The sequence below is a fragment of the Hibiscus syriacus genome, unplaced genomic scaffold (genome assembly GCF_006381635.1).
Source record: "Hibiscus syriacus cultivar Baekdansim isolate YM2019G1 unplaced genomic scaffold, ASM638163v2 tig00003041_pilon, whole genome shotgun sequence".
Lineage (NCBI taxonomy): Eukaryota > Viridiplantae > Streptophyta > Magnoliopsida > Malvales > Malvaceae > Hibiscus > Hibiscus syriacus.
The window spans coordinates 855,352-872,904 of NW_024061960.1; the positions used below are offsets into that span (position 1 = coordinate 855,352).

At 33.3% G+C, this 17,553-nt stretch overlaps 2 protein-coding genes and 1 long non-coding RNA gene across 4 annotated transcripts; 1 reads left to right on the forward strand and 2 right to left on the reverse strand.

The window, feature by feature from the left end:
* The first annotated feature begins 649 nt into the window (after nt 1–649).
* On the forward strand, nt 650–14,169 carry LOC120168301 (protein CASP-like). Of its 2 annotated transcripts, none has more exons than XM_039177083.1 (19): nt 650–951; nt 1,777–1,887; nt 2,353–2,531; nt 3,392–3,541; nt 5,106–5,194; nt 5,720–5,829; nt 5,977–6,071; nt 7,134–7,189; nt 7,968–8,130; nt 9,466–9,558; nt 10,436–10,564; nt 10,804–10,923; nt 11,178–11,258; nt 11,932–12,039; nt 12,162–12,305; nt 12,370–12,489; nt 13,094–13,173; nt 13,755–13,847; nt 13,935–14,169. In XM_039177083.1, exons 1-19 carry the CDS (start codon nt 867–869, stop codon nt 13,993–13,995), a joined length of 2,067 nt encoding a protein of 688 aa, XP_039033014.1. In that variant the 5' UTR covers nt 650–866; the 3' UTR covers nt 13,996–14,169. The 2 variants fall into 2 exon arrangements, with proteins under 2 accessions (XP_039033014.1, XP_039033022.1); XM_039177091.1 differs by having other exon boundaries at nt 12,388–12,489.
* Nucleotides 14,170–15,464: 1,295 nt separating this feature from the next.
* Nucleotides 15,465–16,139, reverse strand: LOC120167668 (myosin-4-like). Its single transcript, XM_039176614.1, has 3 exons — nt 16,024–16,139; nt 15,706–15,825; nt 15,465–15,580 (listed from the first exon to the last, which is right to left on the reverse strand). The coding sequence occupies exons 1-3, from the start codon at nt 16,106–16,108 to the stop codon at nt 15,465–15,467; spliced, it is 321 nt and encodes a 106-aa protein (XP_039032545.1). The 5' UTR covers nt 16,109–16,139.
* LOC120167430 lies at nt 16,138–16,910 on the reverse strand. The gene is made up of 3 exons (XR_005520044.1): nt 16,587–16,910; nt 16,271–16,374; nt 16,138–16,162 (listed from the first exon to the last, which is right to left on the reverse strand). It is a non-coding gene; the product is annotated as an uncharacterized LOC120167430 (long non-coding RNA).
* Nucleotides 16,911–17,553: the final 643 nt, after the last annotated feature.

A 17,553-nucleotide genomic window follows, 5' to 3' on the forward strand; every position in this document is an offset into this window, starting at 1 on the left:
CCTAAAAATTACTTTTGTTCTAATTTGTTCACTCAACTATTTTTCATTTCAAAATCATGTCTAACGTTACGATTTAATTTCATTTTAGTCACCCACTGTTAAAAATTAATGGTGAAACTAACGTATCATCATAGTGTAATGCCAAATCATCATTGATTTTGTAAATGCCACGTCAACAATTCTGTTAACTTTTTTAATAATGGGTGACCAAAATGAAACAAAAACATAATATTAGGAATGCTTTTGAAAAATAAAATAGTTTGGATTAAAACAAAATAAAAGTGATAGTTGGAGTATTAAACATGTAGTTTTCTCTTATCTCTTTCGATACACTACGTATTTAGTCACCTAACTATTTATACAGTTTCGTTTTTATCACTCAACTTTTTTTTTTAAAAATCATATCTAACGTTATATTTTGATCACTCGTCGTTAAAAAAATAATGATGATGCTGACGTGTAACTATAAGATAATATCATATCGTTACTGAAGAAAAAGTACCTTGTCAATATTTATGTTAATTTTTTAACCATTAGTGACAAAAAAAATAAAACTAAAATGTAACGTCAGATATGATTTTAAAAAAAAAATTAACTTGTAATAATTGAATGACTAGATACTTAGTTTACTCTATTTCTTATGATCTGGTTTTATTTTCTTCTAATTTTGGAAGAAACTCTAAGGATCCAATTTAGTATTTCAGTTCAAGGTTTTCACAGATCTACAAATCATCCAACATTTCCCATAAAATTCTTACCCCACTTACCTGATCTTATTACTATCCTTTAGAAACTGATTCAAATCCTAGGAATCCATTTTCAACCAACTAAAACTCTACCATTTGGTGAGATCAGAATTCCACAAAATGGATGCTCCGCAAGGTGGATCCGACGGCGACAAATCCAATCCTTCCTCTTCTCCTGTCTCCGTCGTCTCCAATTTCTGGAAAGGTATCATCAATTTCATCTTCACTAAACTTATTTTTACTTCTTTTTCTCAAGTGTTAATTTGATTTTGGCAAGCTAGTCTTTCGATTTATGAGGTTGCTTTAGATCAGTTTTCAGTTCAATGATTTTCGTTGGAATGATATTTAGATTATAACAAATGAAGACTGCATTTTTTTTTGAAATCATTTGCTGCTTATAGTTTGTTTGTTGCTCATTTTCTGAGTACAGGAGAGAAAAATGAGATAAAATAAATTAGGAGAGGTTTCCATTTCTATCCATATTCACAAAAAAAAAAAAAAGAAAGAAAGAAAGAAAGAAAGAAAGAACCAATCTTCTTGAAAATTGGATAGTTTTGGAAAGTAGAAAGTGAGGAATATGGTAGTGAAGTAATGGAAATTTTCAAGGTTGTTCAAAATTTTCATCTGCGTTTGGGTGACTTTAAAGAAGATGATTAGCAAAAGAATTTTGATTGGTTTAGCCTGTTTTATATTATTAATTTCCCTTGTGTAGTATTTTTAATAGAATTATAATCAGAAATGCTAATATATAATTAGTGATCGATGAGATTTTAATTCTTAGTGGATTCTACAATTTATGGTATTTTTAGTTTCACTATATGTCTATTACCTTGTTTTTTTTATTTCCCTATTAAACCATTTATAAATTTAAAAGTGTACTATTTATACTGGAAAAGTTTAGTCTAACAAATATATTAGCAATATAACATTTATTTACGTGCAACATACGTGACTTCGTGTTAGGATAATCAAGTAGGAAGCTAATTATTCTTGGGATTGGTATTCATTTCCTTGTTTTTTCCATCCACAGAATTTGATTTGGAAAAGGAGAAAAGTGTGCTTGATGAACAAGGACTCAGAATAGCTGAAAATCAGGAAAACAGCCAGAAAAATAGGCGGAAGCTTGCTGAGAGTACAAGAGGTATTGTTTTCTCCTACATGTATGGCATGTGTATACAGTAATCATTAATACTCTGCACTTTTCTTTACAAGGATGCAGGGTAGCCTCAAGATGCTATGTTTTCTAATAACAAATACAGACGAGTTGACATTCTATTTTCTAGGCACATTTTGTCAAAACTAGACAATAGTGCCACAACCTCAAGTGTTTGATCTTTTTTTTAATCAAAGAAATCCCTATCAAAGGAAAAACTGCTAATATCTTTTTCCATATTTTTGGTTCAGTTTCTGAGCAAAGTAAGAATAGAAGAGAGAAGAATGCTATCTAATAATCTATAGAAAAAAAAAATCAGAAAGTCCTAATGTTGGTTGTTTATTACTATGAAAATTAGTCTAGTTGAAAAATATGTGCTCTTATATTTCCTTTTTTTTAACAGTTTACTATATGTAGAGAAATGCCTTAGTCGTTGTTTCTCATCTCTAACAGATTTCAAGAAAGCTTCACCTGAGGAAAAATTAAGTTTATTTAATTCGTTACTTAAGGGTTACCAAGAAGAAGTTGATAATCTTACCAAGAGAGCAAAATTTGGTGAGAATGCTTTTCTAAACATCTACCAAAAGCTTTATGAGGCTCCTGATCCTTATCCTGCTCTTGCTTCGATTTCTGTAAGTATTAGCTCTGATGTATTGTACTTCTACGAAGGAGATCCCTCTAAAATTTGCATTCTATAAGTTGTATGCCTGCCTAAATTCTGTTTCAAATTGATTGGAATTCTTTAATGTCGTTCAATGATTTCTTTTTGTGAGATGGTAGTAACACTAAGGACCAAACCATAAATATACATTTTTTTGGATTCAAATAAAGCAATCTTGGGGGGTAGTATTTTGGTGACATTAATTATGCAACTGTATGCAAATGGTCTAAAAAAACATCTGATTTTTAACATAAAAAATATTGTTTCATCAGAGGGTAAACGAGTAAAATTATTGAAATGAGTTACTGTAATAACTTTTTCATGATGCAAAATCTTAAGTTAGTGTATATTTTATTTGCCTTGATATGCATGTGAGTCAGTAGCAATTTCACTTGGGTTACATCTAACAACAGTGTTTATGGTTGCAATTCCTCATATTTATGTTGCAACAACTAGTATTCTGCTTCTCGTGAACTCAATTGCTTTTTGATTTGGGTAAAACCTCTGCTTCTAGCAATTGGCGTACAGAACGACTGAATTGAATGAGAAAATGTTAGGAAAATAACACTAAAAGAGAACATTTTATCTGTTTTTGACATTTTTTAAAAAATAACTATGAAGAGTTTTATATGCCTAAAATGAAAGTATGCATTCTGATAACATGTTACTTAAAAACTGTAAAAATGTTGACAAAAACAGTGTACATTACATATGGTGTCCTCCACTCTCCTCTGTATAAGTAGCTCCATGCCTTCCTAGCAAAAGTATTCTTTCTACATATTTTTTCCATGTACTATATGTTTGTTTCATTGAATTCACATTTCCCTTCAGGAGCAAGATCTAAAAATTGCTGAACTGGAATCTGAGAACCGGAAGATGAAAGTTGAACTTGAAGAGTTCAGAACAGAAGCAATGCACTTAAAAAATCAGCAGGCAACATTAAGAAGACTTGAAGAACGGAATCGTCAATTAGAGCAACAGGTTAACAGTGTTTAGTTTTCTAATAATAATGTAATTTCAGTAATGGAGTGTTGTGCCTTGTTGTTGTTGTTTTTTTTTTTTTTAATCATAGTCTTAAACTGGTCTTGTGAACTGGGGATATTTATGTTTGATAGTGACAATGTGATAAAGTGTGACTCCAATAACATAGTAAAAAATGCAGAAAATAACTAAATAAACGGAAGTCTTTAAGAAAACATACAACATTAACTCCTTAAGTAATTAGAAGTAATGATTGGTGGACTTTAGTTTTGTATGCATAAAAAGCATTGGCTTGTTGTCTTAAACATGACCTTCTCCACAGAATTTGTTATAAAATCTAAAATGTACCCCAATTCCCAATCTCTGGTTCATTTCTTTTTGTTTTCTTTATTCTACATCTTTATTCCAGTTGGTGGCATCTAGAAATTTTTTGTTACTTTGAAACTTATGTTAAAGATCAAGCAACATAAAATTTGATAAATGGTTCATTTCATGGAATTGGTCTTTCCTTTATCTAATTGCATCTCTTATCTTTATATGTTTTTCTCTTTTACCTTTTGTTTGTTCTTCTAGGGACAAAGAAGATAACAGAGTAGTTTCTATATTCTGGGTAATAATTGTTTATAGGGTCTATGTATTCTGCATGAAAAGCTCTATCATCTGTAAATGGTGCAAGATTTGGCCTCATGCTGAATCTAAAACAAATTAATCAGTATGTGAACTATAAGGAAAATGAAACATTAAGAAATAGAGAAGTAGTCAAATCTCCAATGATCATAGTTACATTTTAATGTGACCAAGTATAGACATAACTTAAAGTTGTAGTATGGAGTTTTCAGATAACCCATACTTTCTTGAATACTAAGAAGCAAACCCGAGACTTAAGCCACCCTAGTGTTTGGCTTCTAATAGTCTTTAAGGTTGGATAAGAGTGCTTGTCTATATCCATGCTAGTTGTTGGCAGATCAATCTTATTCCTAGGGATGAAAAATGATGGCTGATAGATTCACTAAGGCTGGCATTAGCAGAGCTTCAGAAATGCTATGTGTTGTTGGTTAATTGGTTGTGTGTTTGTTTGTGACAATGATTTTTATCTGTTTTCTATTTGATTTGCTGCATGAGGTCCCTGTTTATGGTTCTTTGTTGGAGTCAACTTGAGTTTTTTGGTTTTGCTACTGTAGAGGGATTTAGCAACATATTATAATACCTGTTACAATTGTGCTCAAGTTTTCTTTAAGAAGTTCAATCATTTTCTAAATACTGCCGTGGCATTTAATGTATGTTGCATGGTTGCTTGCCTTGCGTTTGAAAGAACAAAAATAGAGGTGGCTTTGCATGTTGCCTTGTATTATCAACATTGGAGTTCAACCGTTGATTTAGTTAATTTTCCTTGAGATATAATCTTATATTGAGTTCACAAAATAAAATAGCAAATTATCTGTTGTGAACGTTAGTTATTATAATGATAATCATAATTATAGGAAAATTAACTTTTGATATTCAGTTTTAAACGTGATTTAAGATGCATGAACAAGAATCTAATGCTTACTTCTTCCCGATTCAGATGGAGGAAAAAGTGAAAGAAATTGTGGAGATGAAGCAGCACAGTTTAGCTGAAGAGAACCAGAAAACACTAGAAGTCTTAAAAGACAGGTATCTTTTGCTCCTAGTGGTTTATCTGTTAGATATTCTTGTCTGTTTTCAGAGACATACCCTTGCTTATGCACATTAGTTAGTATGTAAATGCAAATTGCACAAGAATTTCAATAAGAATAGTTGGTGTGTAAATTGTGATAATTTGTACCATACTGGTATTGGCTCGTACCGGACATACCAGTCTTAAAGTGGTATAAAGTAGTTTAAGTTCAGTTCCTGTCAAAAGTTTGGTGTCTTTTGGTCAGTTTTGGTGAATATGGGCTTGAATTGGTGTTTACAGGCCTGTACTGGTTTGTACAATATTTTAGTATTTTAAACCAATTTTATTTTATTTTGTTTTAACTTTTTTTATTTTTTGCATAATTACATTTAAACACCGAAAAACACTACCAGTATGTATCAGTACCAAAGAAAGACGATACATCCACTGGTATGGTACTGTGTAAATATCTCTCTTAATGAACCTGTTCTTTGATTTCTGTTATTATGATAGCTGATGTATAAATTTTCTACTTCATGCAGGGAGCAATCTTTGCAAGATCAATTAAGGCAAGCTAAAGAAAGTGTATCAAATATGCAAAAACTGCATGAATTTGCACAAAGCCAGTTGTTTGAACTTCGTGCTCAGTCAGGTGATAGGCTGACCTGGCTGTTCTGTTCTAATATTCTGTTATTTGACTCCAATAATTATCAAAGAAATTTTATTCTCCTTTTTTGGTTACGTTTTCCCTTATTTCTATCTGCTTTTCTTCTGTCTTACACCATCTTTAACAATACAGAGGAAGATAGGGCAGCAAAGCAGTCTGAGGTCAACCTTTTGATGGATGAAGTAGAGCGAGCCCAAACACGGCTTTTTAGTCTAGAGAGAGAGAAGGTAAATAGAAAATATGATAATTTAGCTTATTTTGATGCAATAAACATGTCATCAGTTTAAGATCTTGATTCGCCAATATGAGAGCAATGGGGGGAGTGTAGTTGCATCGGCCTATCAACACTGACCTAGTTGTAAATAAAGGGCCACAACTGCCTTTGTCCAACTTGGAGCTATGTGGCTTCCAATCACTGTAATTATGATTTAACTAAATGCTTCAATTTCTGTGTTCTGCTACTTATAAATATGCCAAGTAGATCATGCTTGCAATTATTATTCTGGTATTTTCTGTGGCTGATTCTGTTGACATAGTCATTACAGCATATTAATTATGTGTTTGGATATTAATTAAAATAAAATAAAGAAAAGGATTCTAAAATCTCCTCCATTTCCTTCCAAACTCTTATTTTTAGTTACTTCAAAATGGGTTCGGGGTAAACTCAGAGGAAAGGATATATATGAATTTTTAAAAATATAAAATGACTTTTATATCCTTATTATTATTTTTTATTTTCTAAAGAATTATTTAATATTTAATTTATTTATTGACCATGCATTGAAATTTTAAACTACTAAATTATTCTTCATTAATAAATCAATTTCTATTATTTTTAAAATTTATGATAAATTATTTTTGGATTTATTAAAAAAATTAAATGAAGAAAATTACTAAACACTAAAGTTATAGGAAAATGAAAATACTTATTTAAATTTATTTTAACTTTATTAACTATAAAATAATATTTTTAATTAAAATTTTCTTTTATTTTTAAAATTATTTAAAATAATTAATTTCAAAATTATTCAGGTGATGTGTAAAAAAATTGATTTTAATTTTTACTGCATAAACAAATGAAGGTTGTGATCAATCCTTCCCTTTCCTTTCCCTTACCCATTTTAGCTGTCCAAACAAAGAAATACAATATCATTTACATTTTTTCCCTTTACTTTTCCATTATTGACTTGAATCCAAACATAGGGTAAGAGCTTGCAAGCATTATGTTTGTTCGGTTAATTGGTTTATATCAGTTTGATGTTCCATGTTGGTAATTGGATGTTCTGTAGGGGCTTCTACGCTCTCAATTGCAGTCAGCAAATGAAGAGTCTGAACATAAGAGAAGGTAAAGTACTTCAATGCCATTATCCTTTGAAAAAGTGCAATCCTTTCTATTTATTATGTTTTGCCGAAGAAATTAATGAAACAGGTACTGGTATCTATAATTTTAGGCATTAATATCTTATGCTGAATAATTGATTTTATCTTACTTTACGAAGTTTTTACATGTCATGCAGAAGTGTGGAGTTTAGATTGTTATTGGGAACAGAATTTCTGTGCATTTGTAGATAGTCATAAATTCACAAACGTGCTGTAGTGACATTGCTTTTCAGTTGCAGTACTGCCAATGCAGGTGGCAAAAGGAGGAGGCCACCTAGACCTTTTTGGTCTGGGACACCCACTCTTTAAGTTCTCAGTATATGTTACTTGATCCGGACTAGCTTGTTTTTACTTTACTTAAATCACATATCATATATCTCCAACTTCTTTCTCACCTCTTCCTTTCTTTGGTTCATTATATGCTCGAATCTCCTTCTGTTCTTTACCTTACAGCTGGCTGTATAAATATTGTGCGCGGAATTTGAAATGCCAAGTTTCCTTTTATGAAGATAAGTTAATGTGAAGTAAATATGTTATATATTAAGGAGCTATTAATTCTTAAAGAATTGTTTTCTTGATTCTGCTTCACATAATAATTGCCTTATATGCTGGTCTAAGCTTGTTCTAGAGGTGGTATGTGAACAAAGATAATAGTTCATTTGGCCACATCTTCATCCAATTTTCTACATTTTCCATGTCATATTTGCAATGAGTTTTTCTCAATTGATCATATCTTGGTACAGTGATGTAGATTCAAGTACTATCCTTGAAAACTCCCTAAGTGCCAAAGAAAAGATAATCTCGGAGCTGAATATGGAACTTCACAATATTGAAACTACCTTGTCCAATGAACGAGTACAACATGTCAACGAGATCAAGAAGTTGAAGGCATTGCTCAATGAAAAGGTAAATAACCCTATCACTATTTTTGTTCATCCTCAGACTATGTCGTAACTTTTTTTTTTGTCCTAGTCTCTAAAAGTTGGGAAATTATGCCCTTTGGTTTCACTTTAGTAATAAAACACCTTGTAGTACATCTCTTGGTGAGAGAAATGCAATTTTTAGTTCTCTCCGAAATTTTCAAGAAAAATTTTCGGCTAATCAAAGGAAGCCTCGTTAAAGTCGAAGCAAGAGTTCTCAGAGGTAGGTTAAGGAAGTGGAAGTTGTGGAACTGTCAGGTGACTCCTTTCTATTTTTTTGTATGGAGTTGGTAGTTCGGTTGGCCTCTGTCGACAAGTCGAGCAAGAAGAGGCAGTAAGGAGGAAGCTGATTCTTGTACTCTTTTCGTGCGGATGTTCAGGGTTTTGTTTTTGATTTTTCCTTTTATGGATTGAGCCAGCTGTGTTATTCGGTCTCTGTTTTAGCTGTTATGTTTTTGTGCTGGTCGTCGGGCTAAGTTCAGGTGTTAAGTCTGGTCAGTCATTCTTGTGACTGTTGTTGTAGCATAGATGGTTTCCGCTGTGTTAGTGTGGTTGTGTAGGGTTTTTTCGGTTGTTTTTGGTTGTTTGTTTATGTTGGGGGTGGTGACCTGGTTGTATCTTTTGAATCTTATGGTTAATGAAATCGTAGGGCACTCTTTTCCTCCTTCCGCTGATTAAGGAGCTTTGTTACAAGATCCTTTAATCAAGAAGGAGGTTTTTAATGAGGCCTTCAATTCCTATAAAAAAAAAAGCATTTTCCCCCCTCATCCCCAGCACTGTAACTACCTATGATAACACAATGAAACCATGGGTGTTTTATTGTTAAGAACAAAACCTCATAGGGTTTTAGTGCAATTTTTATCCTATAAAACCATCAGTCTATTCATTAAAAAATAATTTCCTTGATTTGGTGTTTTAATGGTAATCAATTCTTTCCTTCACACTCAAGACTAACTACCTATAATGACAGAATGAAAATGTTAAGAACAAAACCACATAGGGTGTAACTGCAATTTACCCTTTAAATGTCTAGCCTATTCATTTACAAATAATTTATGATTTGGTACTTAACATGTTGCTTACCATTACGGTTTAATCAAAGCATAATTATAAGATTATATCAACTTCCACTGAGCTTGTAGAATTCTTCCATGGTGCTTTATTCAATGTGTTGGAGATAGGACTCGTATCAGAATTGATGTTCTTTTGTTACTTCTTTGGTCTCTGTATTGGTTTTATATTTGTTGAAATGAATTTTTTTGTCTGTAAAAAGGGGACTTTTCTCCTATTTTTCCTTTCCCTCTTCTTATATCCAAAATAGGAAGTTGCTCTTGAGGAGTTGAAGAAAGAACTTCAAGCAAGGCCAACAGAAAAAATGGTTGATGATTTGCACAAGAAAGTGAAAATTTTGCAGGTACAATCATCCTCTAAATGGTTTCTTGTTTATATAGATCTCCATGGGCTAATTACTTTTCTTTAGCCTGCCAATTTTAAGAATTTCATGCAACCAGGTTTTTAAAGTTAAGATGATTCTTACATAGAATTTACCAATTCTGTTAGCTAACTAATTTCTCTTGCTTGTGATTGTACTGTAACTGATGATGCTAACTTCCAATCATATAAGAATTATAAGGAACTCCCTTGGTTGTTGCTTTTGTTATAATTTCTTAGACGCAAAGCAATATAATTTCTGAAGATTTAAAGTTAAAGCCCTAAATCTTCTTGATAACAAAATGTACGTTCCACTTTTAGACACAAATAACTTCTGTAATTTGTATCCATTAGTTTTTCTTTTTTAAGTTAATTTGATTTTTATTTTTTACTCCTCTATTTAGCCTTACAGAAACTTCTTTGAGCAAGAATGAAGCAGCCTGCCATCAATACCATATTCGCTTTACACTTTGATGAGTATACGGCTTTTAGCATGTGGCAATAGTTAATGTTTCATCTAAGCAACCTTTTTTGTGGTGACTTGTAGCCTTTCTAGTATCATGGGGTTAAACCATTAAAGAAGGTATATAATGCAAATTATGGATCGATAAGCTTGTAGAGGATTAGTCGGTGCTTAATTTATGCTCAAATTGCTGTGCTTTTTTATTTCAATCCAAAGTCTGCTAATCATGTTTTAATTTTTTACCTGGAAAATGAACAAACGAGAACTATTTTGTTGGTATTGCTCCCTGTGTATTGAAGTTTACACACGTTCTATACTGTGACTGACTTTATGTTGGCATTTTCTTGTTTCTTCACGCTTGATAGCTTCTCAATATCTCTCGTTGTTGCCTGTATAGGCGGTGGGTTATAATTCAATTGAGGCTGAAGATTGGGAAGCAGCTACCAGTGGAGAAGAGATGAGTAAAATGGAATCTCTTCTTCTTGATAAAAATAAGAAAATGGAACATGAACTCACACAGATGAAGGTATGAACTGTTTTTGGATGCTTTGCTTCCTAGTTTTTTTTTCCAGTTCTCTCCGAAAATGGTGCATATGAATAGTATTTAGATCTCGTATATGAAACTATACAAAAGTCAATTTCTTGTGGATGACTATGGTTATCATACATGCCAAAAAATTTGGAGTTTAGTTAGATTTTAATTCTTTTGATTTGGTTTAATTATCATGTACTAGCAGTGTCAATGTATCTTTTACCGGTTTTCAGGTCAAACTTTCTGAGAAAACATCTTTGCTGGAAACAGCTGAAGGCAAAATAGTAGAACTTGTGGAAAAGGTTAATGAACAACAAAAGCTGATACAGAAGTTAGAAGATGATATATTGAAGGTTTGGACTAGTTTCTTCCAATGTTCTGAAAATGGCACATTTGACCAGCTTCATTATTTTCTTACAGCATTTGCATTTAGATGCCTTACTGGCTGCTGTATATATGTGAATTCTCTTACACTGAAATATTGAAACTGTCAGTTTCTCTATGTTGCTCCTTCCATTTAATGATGTTCGACTCGACTTAACAATTCCTAGGTGATGCAGGACTGCAGACTTTCATTTTCATCTCAATCTTTCTTTCTTTAATGCAGGGTTATAGTTCCAAAGAAAGGAAAGGGACTCTTTTTGATGATTGGGATCTTTCTGAAAGTGGATGGAATGAAATGTCCGAGGTATATCTCTTGTTTGCTACTTTACGTGTATAAATTACCGGAATGTGTAACCTATAAAATAGAAGTTAATCTGTATCAAAGAAAACAGGAATTTGACTCAACAATTTGGTCTTTTTATTTTTTACATGTGCATTGTACCAATCTTAATTGCTTAAATAGCTTTCCTTACCAGCTTGATCCTCAGTGTGTATGTGGTTTATGGAATTTTATCAGACTCGTTCTTAATCCTTTGCTTCCTTATTTCATATGTCGCTATCTTTTGCCTCTCTCTCTATGTATGTGTGTGTGTGTGGGAACGAATTTAGTTACTGAGATAACACATCCTCCATCAAGATGTCAGATTGTCCAATTTTTAACTGAAAATTTCAATGCGTGTTAAGTATCTATTAGCAGCACTTGCTGATTTTCTTCACTTAAATGTTAGGAAGAATTTAGTGTCCTATGTCCCTACGTATTCATTGAGAGCGGCATTGATTTATCTGTTGAGGCTGCAGGGTCATGGAGGTAGTGTTGCTGATAGAATCATGTTTCTGACTAGTGAATAGTGATGTTAAGTTTTACATTTTAATTCTTGATATCATGGACCGTAAATACAGGAAATGTTTTGCAAGTGAAATGATTCAATTTTCACAGTGAGTTATCATTTATTAATTCAAATCCTATTGTGGAACAGAACACAGAACACAAACAAGTTTCCTCAGATCAAGACCAAAGCTCAATGCTGAAGGTGATATGCAATCAGCGTGATCGGTTTAGGGCACGATTGCGGGAAACTGAAGAAGTATGGTGTTTATCTTTCTGCACGTTGTTGCATTTTCTTCATTTTTTATTCCATGGAATTTTTATTTCATGCTTGTTTTGGTCTCTGTAAAATAACGTTTCTGAATGTTCCATGTCTTATAGGAAATAAGGCAGTTAAAGGAGAAGATAGGGGAGCTAACAACAGAACTGGAGAAAACAAAAGCTGATAATGTTAAACTTTATGGAAAGATTCGCTATGTTCAGGACTATAACCAGGAGAAAGTAATTTCTAGAGGATCAAAGAAGGTATTTGTCGTTTTTAATACATATCATAATTCTCATCAAGTGTCTATAGTATCTTGAACCCAAGCTCTTGTTGATTTTTCAGTACGCAGAGGATCTTGAAGGTGGCTTCAGCTCAGATGTTGAATCCAAGTACAAGAAGATATATGAGGATGATATTAATCCCTTCGTGGCTTTCTCAAAAAAGGTTGAGCCCCATTCATGAATATATAACTCTGTTCGATTTGCAAATATCTAGTGATCTAGTTTGATTTTTGAACTTAGGCCTGCAGAGCTCCTTTTTCTTCTTTCATTAGAAATTCACAATATTTTAGAAGAGAAGATTCAGTGGGTGTTTGGCAAGCTTCTTGTTTGTATTTACACGATTTCCATGAACTTAAATTTTCTTGATCACATATCCTCAACTTCAAGTTCATACTGTGTTCCATCATACATGCTATTAATGATCAGATGGCTCTAGTTTCTTTGAAACAATGCTCAAGTATTTGTTCCCTGTGTAAATTTCAGGTTAGATTCAAGATAAGATGTTTATATGAACCCTTCTAGATTGCTATGGGAATTATGTTTATCAGGCAAATATACTGTTCAAGAACGTCCTTATAAAGCTTATTTTAGTTGGGAACAAAGTTGAACATCCAAGACACACATACTGTTCTCTACCACCCAATCCTAGGAAACATGAGAATATCAAAATAATCCAGTTAGCATTTACATCCAGGGAATCTTTGAATTCTGATTATATTTCTATTATGCTGTGTTTTATGTAATGATCGTTTTTGTTTATCACGTAGGAGAGGGATCAAAGATATAAGGAGTTGGGCTTTAGAGACAGAATCACGCTCAGCAGCGGACGTTTTCTTCTAGGAAATAAGTATGGTTTTGTCTCATCTTCTAATTGCACACACAACATATCAGAATGATCTCTGGTTCCCTTTATTGTATGTTCCATTGAGAGTGTATGCACATATATAAAGGTGGTCATCAAGCTTGTAGATTTGGGGTGTCTAGCATTCTGATCGAGGCTTGGTTTAGGCTAAATCTTCTTTCCACTTCATATTTTGTTTTTTGGTTTGTATGACAATAGTGGGCCGGTCAACTTTGGTTTCATGTTGGTTGGGTGTGTTGCAGTAGGTTCAACTTTTTTCACGTTTTGTTTTGCAAGCCATATAGTAATTGGACTTGGGGTTTGGGTCATTTCAGGCAGGATGATTTTGTAAGGGTCATTGACTTTATTCGAAACTTTTGTACAGGTTAAATTTGGTGAACATGCTAAATCTGTTTCATAGATAACTACACATAATAGCACTGATTTATTGGCCAGCAGTTATATCAATGCAGTCATTGTCGTATAAGGGGGTCTGAATCGATTCCCTGTGCCACGTATGTGGATGTATTCATACTTATTGGTCAGTTTGTTGATTTGCTAATGAAATGCCGCCTTTACAATTTCAGGTGTGCTCGAACATTTGCATTTTTCTACACAATTGGTTTGCATATCCTGGTCTTCACTTGCCTATACCGAATGTCGGCTCTCAGCTACCTCAGGTGATAATGTGGCCTAATCTTTATGATAACTCTGCCCTGGTTCCCTTCGAAGTTATGTGACATTAGATATGTTTTTGGTAAATGCAGCCATGGCTCTGAGGAACCCCTCGTGGTTGAAAAAAACCTGAACCTCCCGCGTGGACATTAGTGTGGTGTGGTCTACTACTACCCTTGCCAATTACTTCATTTATACTTTGATATTGTGAGAACAATATGGCATTGGAATTAAATTTACAAACTTGAATAAACTTTACATGTGTAACACAGGGATGTTATGTTCAAATAGTTGATAGTCTTCGTCCACTGTTTCTTTATTTGTGCTCAACTTGAGTTTTTTATATTCTGCTATTTCACAAGATTAATTACATATTATAAAAGTGAAAAATGTCCCCACCAGCCACAAAATGTTACTTGAGTTTTTATATTCTCTTTTTATAACATTGAAAGAAATACATATTATACAGTTATAAAAATAAGAAGTATCTTATTAAAACATATAAAAATCACTTAAAATGCTAATTTTATAACATTTTTTTTATAATATTACTAAATTTTAGAACTTCTATAATACTACTGGATAATTTATTTTTAGCCCTTGACATTGTTCACCTTCTTTTGGATAATTTATATCTTTATATATCTAAAGAAAGTAATAGGCGATAAATTATAAAAAAAACGCTACTAAAATTATGATGTTTAAAGCCTAAAAACTTGATAGAAAATATAAGAGTTTATTGTTAAATTATTGGGCTTGTCATATTCGATATATAAATGTTTGATGTGCCCTCAAGTGAAGAGAAATGACTAAATTGTGCTTATGGTTTAAAATGACTAGAATACCATTGTGGGTTAAAATGATTAGAAGACCCTAGGAAAATGAAATATTTGATTTGTCTTTAAATGGGAAAGTGATTAAATATTGTTCATTGTGAAATATTTGAATTTCCTTTAAATGGGATTCCATGGTTATCAGTATCCGGAACATACTTATCATTGATATCATTCGTGTGAGAGGAATAACTTGCAATTCTGCCCTCAAGACTACACACTGAATCGTCAAGCATGTTGAATCTACTTTAATAATCAAAGAATATGACACACGAATGATATCAATGATGAGTACATTCCGAATACTGATCTTAGAGGTATGTATTCACGGTCACTTTATAAAAACTAATCAATTGGTTTTAAGATTGACTGAGCCTAAACTATGATACTAATAATATAAAACCTCCGATTAGGGGTGTAAACGAGCCGAGTCGAGCTCGAGTATTGCCGAGCTCGACTCGAACTCGAAAACTTTAAATGTAGGCTCGACTCGACTCGAAAACTCGCGAGCCTAAAATTTTCAAGCTCGACTCGAACTCGAAAGATAATATTAAAACTTGACTCGAACTCGAAAAGGCTCGAACTAAAAAAAATTCAAGAGCTCGATTGAAGTTCGAGACTCTAGCTCGATTGAAGCTCGATTTTGAGCTCGATTCAAGCTCGAACTCGAACCTACAAAAATCTTATATAACATTTAAAATATATAAATAATTTTTCCCTTTAATCAACCATCACCAATACATTATAATATGAATGTATGAAATATAAAAAATATAAAAAAAAATACAATTACAAGAGGAAGCCCGAGACAGTGTGCCACCCACGTGAACCCACCGAGGAAAACCCATGCTGGTCGGCCATCCACCGAAACCAATGCATCCACCAAGAGCAAACAACTGTGCCAACTGTGCCCATATTACAAATTAACTAATGATTATCATGCTGTCAATGCACGCATAACAGCAAATATAGAAAGTGACTTTTGAGAGGATTGAGAAAGAATAGTTGCGTTAACAAAAACTGCACAAACCTGTTGCAATGTCAATTTTTTTACAAATAATATCCCTGCCAACTCGGATTCTACGCGTAGATATAGCTTGCATTAGTTCATCTGGAGCAAAACCCATCAACCTGGTAGCACTGGTTAAAGCTGCAACAAGGAATAAGATCTCACATAAATAAGCATCTTATAAAGACAACATAATAACAACAAGCACTTACATGAAAAACAAATGCTAACTAAAGATTTAACTTAAAACAGATTCAACAAAACAAGTTATTTTAGCAGGCATAAGACAAATGATGATGATAAAAATCATGGATGATGAGGTCTTCAGAGCACACATACCTTCATCGGCAGATGCCTCCACATGATTTTCTTTGTCAATTACTTGAAATGATATATTTCCCAACCATAAAACTGCAGCAAGCATTGCAAATGCTTGCTCTTGCTCTTCTTTACAAATTTGAACAATGTTCATGGCTTCCTGCAGAAATGCAGAAAATATTGCTTAAAGGCCAATGAGACAAATTAAGCGGTTAAAAAAATTGCTACACTATTGATGGTACATTAAATATAGTCTTTTTGAATTTACCGTAAGCTTTTGGAATTTCTGAGCATCATTAACACCATTAATCACCAAGCACTCACTCTGGCCTAGATAGTTGTACTCATTAGCTGTTTTAAGATTCAATCTCTCTGCAAAGACACGATTCCAAGGATCATAAAAATGTTTCACAAATTCAATCCAATGAACAAAAGACCTGTGGCAAGAATAACTTTAGCAACCAAGAGCTTTAAATGATATGATACAATATAATAACCCAAGAGGCATTTGAATAAGGGTTCACAATCACACCATGAGGTGTTGGTTGAGCCGCAGAGGACCTTTCGCTTATCACACCACTTACCCCCGAAACTTGAAGCCTGGTTTTTGGAGTCCCATGTTCGATTTGACAGAAGAGAGTAAGCCTTAGCATCGCTTAGATCCACTTTACACCCTTCTACTTGACACCTTGGAGGCTAAGCCCCTTGCACCATTCCACTAGCCCTTCCCTTCCTACCCGACCCGGATAAGCTTGAAGACCCTTCACCGGACTTGGACGATGTCCCCATGATTGCAGTGGCGGATGTGGTGGCGGAAAAGGAGATATTTTTCCCGGTGTTGAAGTCGTTGAGTGACTCGGCGGAAGAGTTGGTGGCAGAACCGCCTGACTCAGTCAAAGAGCCTGAACCCATCTCCATGAGCTTTCCTAGTCCCCAACCATGGGGTTTTGCTTTTGTAGAAGTTTTTGATCTGGTTTACCCTATTGTATTAGGGTCTTCGTCGGAGAATAAGAGGACCATCATGTTGAGAGTGGCGCCGTGTGTGCGTGAGAGGGAGAGATGAGATTGAGAGAGCTGCCGAGAGAGGCTGTTGGAGAATAAAGGGGCTGTGCGGCTGTGTTTGGTATTTTGTGTGCGTGAGTTTAGTTTAGGTTTAGTTAAATTTAGGTTTCATATTAATTGTTTTGGTAAATTAATTTATAATCCCCCAAACTTGAGCACCATTTTGTAAATCCCTAATTTAATTCATGATTTGTATGTTGAATTTTACGTTTATTTAAATTTAGTCATTAGTTTAATATGTATATGCATGTTTAATAAATTTATAGTTTGGTATGTTATATTTTAATTTTTGTATTTCAATCACATTTGTTTAAATTTTCTTATTTGTTTTAAATGTTCAGGTGTCATTTATGTTATTTTTCATATTATTTTAGCTTAAACCGAATAGGATCAACTGCACATAAGACCCTATAGTTTATGCGTATTTTGTATTTAAGTCATTGGTTTAATTCCAATTTTGTATATTTATTTTAGTCTCTGTTTATGATT

Coding starts and splice junctions, on each gene's coding strand:
- LOC120168301 (XM_039177083.1), top strand. CDS start 867: ATGGATGCTCCGCAAGGTGGATCCGACGGCGACAAATCCAATCCTTCC. Junction 10,924..11,177: donor TAGAAGATGATATATTGAAG/GTTTGGACTAGT, acceptor TCTTTAATGCAG/GGTTATAGTTCCAAAGAAAG. Junction 12,490..13,093: donor TCGTGGCTTTCTCAAAAAAG/GTTGAGCCCCAT, acceptor TTTATCACGTAG/GAGAGGGATCAAAGATATAA.
- LOC120167668 (XM_039176614.1), bottom strand. CDS start 16,108: ATGCTTGCTGCAGTTTTATGGTTGGGAAATATATCATTTCAAGTAATT. Junction 15,826..16,023: donor GGAGGCATCTGCCGATGAAG/GTATGTGTGCTC, acceptor TCCTTGTTGCAG/CTTTAACCAGTGCTACCAGG. Junction 15,581..15,705: donor AAAAATTGACATTGCAACAG/GTTTGTGCAGTT, acceptor ATATGGGCACAG/TTGGCACAGTTGTTTGCTCT.